This window comes from Limulus polyphemus, unplaced genomic scaffold (assembly GCF_000517525.1).
Source record: "Limulus polyphemus unplaced genomic scaffold, Limulus_polyphemus-2.1.2 Scaffold2070, whole genome shotgun sequence".
Classification (NCBI taxonomy): domain Eukaryota; kingdom Metazoa; phylum Arthropoda; class Merostomata; order Xiphosura; family Limulidae; genus Limulus; species Limulus polyphemus.
In genome coordinates, this window is record NW_013667680.1 from 54,476 (window position 1) to 59,613 (window position 5,138).

The 5,138-nt window shown below is 33.5% G+C and overlaps 1 protein-coding gene across 1 annotated transcript in view; it reads right to left on the bottom strand.

Annotated features, from left to right (window-relative positions):
• Positions 1–100: 100 nt before the first annotated feature.
• Positions 101–5,138, bottom strand: part of LOC106465843 (uncharacterized protein C2orf16-like) — a 64,934-nt gene continuing 59,896 nt past the window's right edge. The window contains exon 2 of the mRNA XM_022393797.1: positions 101–2,369. Within this exon, the coding sequence (XP_022249505.1) occupies positions 2,260–2,369 (110 nt within the window). The 3' untranslated portion in view covers positions 101–2,259. The remainder of the gene's footprint in view (positions 2,370–5,138) is intronic.

Sequence of the window (5,138 nt, forward strand, 5' to 3'; positions counted from 1 at the left end):
GTCAATCCCACTATTCGTTGGTAAAAGAGTAGCCCAAGAGTTGGCGGTGGGTGGTGATGACTAGCAGCCTTCCCTCTAATCTTACACTGCTAAATTAGGGACGGCTAGCGCAGATAGCCCTCGTGTAGCTTTGCGCGAAATTCCAAAAACAAACAAACCTATACATTAGATAGAGTTGTACAAACTTACTGTCTTGTCACTCTAAAAACTTTTAAGAGAAAAAAAAAAGTTCGTTTCCTTGTCATATTCATTGTGGTGTATTCGTTAACTAACGTCTTTAGTAAGAGTTTCAAACTAGGAAGCATATTTAATGGATTTTGCTAGTAAGTTACTAAAAATTGTATACATCCAATGTATATAATACATACATTTTGTTTGTTTTAGAATTTTATGCAAAGCTATACAAGGACTATCTGCGTATATCCGTCTCCAAATTTGAACGAATAGACTAGAGGGAAAGGAGTTAGTCAATAGAACCCACCGCCAACTCTTAAGCTACTCTTGTCTGACCGAATAGTTGGAATTCGCCGTTACTCTTACAGCGTACGCATGGTCCAAAAGTGCGTTCTTACGACAAGAGGACGTGAAGTACGAACCCTCAATTCACAGTCCGAGCACGCTAAGCCTAGGACAAGCCCGAACTTACGTTTTCAGGCTTCTGCAATTGACGACCAACAAAACTCCAAACTAATCTACCCTGTAAAAACAACTCTTTGGTAAAACATCTAATTACTAATATTTATAATTACAATATGTTGTCGTAATAGGTTAGGAATATAAAAGTCAATAGTGTATTTTTTATTTTTAGTGACTGTGGTCAGCTTTTCATTACATACAGAATGAACGTGTAAATTGTTGAGCTTGGAATTGATCTTTATATTGTTCGGTCTTAGAAATATTTAAAAAAAAACGTTATCAGTGCATTGTTGGAAGATAGTTTCTATAGAAGTGTCTAATGTATCTACTTAAAGAAAAGAGCAAACAAGCAGAGGAAATAAAATATACTTATTCCAGTCAGACTTCTGCAATTTTTTTTTATTGATTAGAATCAATAATTTGTAAATCTCTAACGTAATATCGTGTTGCATACGAATTACTGTAAATAAATTATGTAATAATTACACTCGATCTGCTTATACAGTAATACGTTTCACTAAATATACTTACACATTTTGGCTTAAGAGCTTCGAGTTAAGTTGTTAAAAGCTACTTTGGCTTTAGAGCCTCCAGTTAAGTTGTTAAAAGCTACTTTGGCTTTAGAGCCTCCAGTTAAGTTGTTAAAAGCTGTTGTGGCTTTAGAGCCTCCAGTTAAGTTGTTAAAAGCTGTTGTGGCTTTAGAGCCTCCAGTTAAGTTGTTAAAAGCTGTTGTGGCTTTAGAGCCTCCAGTTAAGTTGTTAAAAGCTGTTGTGGCTTAAGAGTTTCCAGTTAAGTTGTTAAAAGCTGTTGTGGCTTAAGAGTTTCCAGTTAAGTTGTTAAAAGCTGTTGTGGCTTTAGAGCCTCCAGTTAAGTTGTTAAAAGCTATTTTGGCTTAAGAGCCTCCAGTTAAGTTGTTAAAAGCTATTTTGGCTTAAGAGCTTCCAGTTAAGTTGTTAAAAGCTGAATTTCTATAACAACTCTTAAACGTTTTATTTTTAGTTCTCAACTCTTCACAAGGAAAATCCAGTGTAAAAACATCTTTCAAACTTTCTAGAAAAATCAATCGAGTAAAAGAAATATACACGTGTAACCAAAACTACAGAAAAAACGTAAATACAAAAAATAAATTGTACAGTATATAACACCGAACTCGTATTTGAACAGAGGAAAAAAACAACAACAAACAGTTGTACTTTGTACAGAAAATTCTGATCACGAGGAATGAAAAACAATAAACTGAAGCTAACAGCAAATGACATAATTCGTGATAAGATAATGTCGTCTAAACGGAAAACTAAATTATTATTTTGGTTTCATATAGACAACATTTTTCTCTAAATGTTGACCTAGTAATCTTTAAAAATTGAATGGATTCGATTTTTAGAAGGGACTTGTTACAAGTTGTAATCTTTTATATTTTAAAGAGGTAAATGATTGTATGTAAAGTAATAATAACATAATTTACTATCGGGAACAACATAGCTCATCACAGATTCCTTCTGTATAAGACGTTCAGAAGAAAATGTATAGTTTTTTTTTCTTCTTTTGCTAAGAATTATATTGTTGACTGGCTGTATTGCCTCTAAAAGTTCCCACTAGTAAACATTAGAACACGGAAACAGATCATCCTGGTTGTCCTGTGAAGTTAAACGTTTTGTTGACAGTGGCGCCATTTACAGATGGTGACGAGGTGGATGACGTACCCCTGAGGATTTCTTCATTTTCTTTTCGTACTAGAAACGGAAAACAAAAATAATAGCTAAATTATATAACACACGATGTTAGCATTACAAAAGTTTCAAACGTTTCGTTTTCATTAAAAAAATTAATCAAAGATTTAAACAAATCTTCTCTTTCCGAGCTCGTTACCACAAATTCCAAGTTTGAATTCGATCAAAATCTTGAAAAAAAAAACTATTGTTTTGCATATACTTGCATTTGACTTAAATATTTTTAAGTTTTCGGAAACATAAGAATTAATTTGAAGGAGATTAAATATTGATTTTTTTTTATTATTTGGTGATAAAATTAAAGTAAATAAACAGTATGTAGAGAAACTACCTACATTAGGCAGGCGGCAGCACTGTCTATGTATGGATGGCTCGGATTGTTCATGGAAATGGTATTTTAAATAGCTCATCAGAACTTTACAATACCATAGTGTTTCCTTTAATAACAATGTCTATGTAATGACTGAGTCACAACTTCTGGGAATGTCTAAAGATTTAAAACTGAATATCCACTTTTTTAAGTAGTAGCAGAAATACCCGCCCTCCGGGAAGGTATAACTGTTAGTACCTGTGGAAAGCAATTGAGTCTGTGGCTTTTTCTGGAATTGTCTGACAGTTCCACAACAATGTACTCATAATTGACATTCAATGATGTTTACCATCCATAAGAAAATGATTTAATTGAAATTTTAGTTTTAAAATGAGCTATCAACACAGCATTACATCACAGAGTAGATTTTATTGACGCATTTCTTTGTGGACGCAGTTATCAATGAAAGTGCCTCGCTTTTCTGTTGCAACACTCACGAGATCTTCACGAAAGAAAAACAAATATAGTTTTAAAGTTTGTTTTATATTTGAAACTTACTCCTTTTTTTTGTAATTTTTATTGGTTAAATCTGAAACTTCATTTTTTTTGTGGAAATTTCAATTGTTTTATTTATCGCTATAAAAATACTGCCTAGTTGTAAAAGTATTACCCAGTTATGATTGGTAATGATCCGGGCGGTAGTTTCGGAGATCCGAGTTTTGAACGTATACATCGTAAGCTCCATGAAAACAAGATGATTGTTTGTTTGTAATTTAAGCACAAAGCTACACAATGAGCTTTCTGTGCTCTTCCTACCACGGGTATCGAAACCCGGTTTCTAGCGTTATAAGTCCGCAGACATACCGCTGTGCCACTGGGGAGCAAATATGATTAATAACTAGTAGTATTTTTTTTAAAATCGTAATTCTAGCGTAAACGATGTTATCATTACCCCTTGAAGTTAGCTTTCTTACATAAATTTGATGTTCCTTTAAAAAGCTTAAGTACAGGGTGAAACAGGAATTACCAGCCAAAAACAGATAAACAATAAATATTAAAAAAACAACTAAAAAGTAAGTAAATGTAGGGATGGACGCATTGTTTTGGAAGGATTAGTATTAGCCATCCCTACATTTACTTACTTTTTGAAAAGTTTATTTATTACTTGTAAAATATTTTACTCATGCGAAACGCACGTTCAGCTTTAATTCGGATATCGCTTAAACTCTTCATTGTAAAAACATCTGATTTTAGTTTTTCCTCCTAAAACAAAGACATCTTATATATTCATAAATGTTGTTTATTTTTAGTGAAATAAATAATAAAAACACATTATCTCTAAAGGTGATGAGTGTTTTTGTTAGATGTAACCTTGTAGTCACAAACACAACAATTAGCACAAACGGGCTTGCATTATAAAAGAATGCGCGACACACACACACAGTTTCTTTTCAAAACTAATAATGTTTTCGTTAGTTAGTTTACTGGAAATTAGATGTTTAACATATTTTAATTGATATACTCGCAAGACAGATTTTGTTCCAAGATTTCATACAAAGCTACACAAACGTTACCTATACATAGCAGTTTCTAATTTGAATTAATGCATTAGAGAATAGACAGTAGCTCAAAAGTACCCACATCCAACACTTGAGCCATCTTTGTCTGGTCGAATACTGGGATTTGACCATCACACTTATGGTTCATCCTCGCCCCAAAGTACGGAGCGTGTTTTTTGGGACGCAAGCCGTGTATCCTTGGACTTCCAGTCTGGGCACGCTAACCACTAAGCCACAGACTAGATGAAAGACAGCTAATCAATGGCACCAAACCTCAACTCTTGGGCCACTCTTGTCTGATGTACCAGTGAGACTTGACAGTCAGTAATTCTTATAACACATCTACAAATGAAGATCTTTTGGCAGCAACATGACGTAGTAAAACATTAAAAGTATTACCAGAAAATTAACAAGTTTAGATAATGAAAGAAAAAAACTTCAACATCACATACATGAATCAACAATGATCCTTCAATTATTCGTTTAGACGTCAGTGAGAGAAGGACGTTTATTTTATATGAATCGTTTTTATGTTAAAGAACCTAATAGTTAGTAACTTATAAATGTACTTACTTCGTGAAAAATCACAGGGAAATAGTACGCAAAAAGCAATGGGAGGTAAAGTGTAATTTAACCTAATTACTTACGAGTGATTAACACGTATTAATTACACAACATAAGGCAATCTCTACTTTGAGAAGTGTTCAAGACGCCATTACAGTCTCTTTCCGAGAGGTTTTCACCACTTAGATATTAACTGGTTCCGTTTGAACTCGAAATTCTCTCTCCCTGTATTCAAATACCGGATCACTGACTCTCACTACTATTACTACTACGAGAAGACATCTTAAATCCTGCCGTTTTAATTCAATATTTTCTTACTTCCTATTAAAGTAAGTTTAC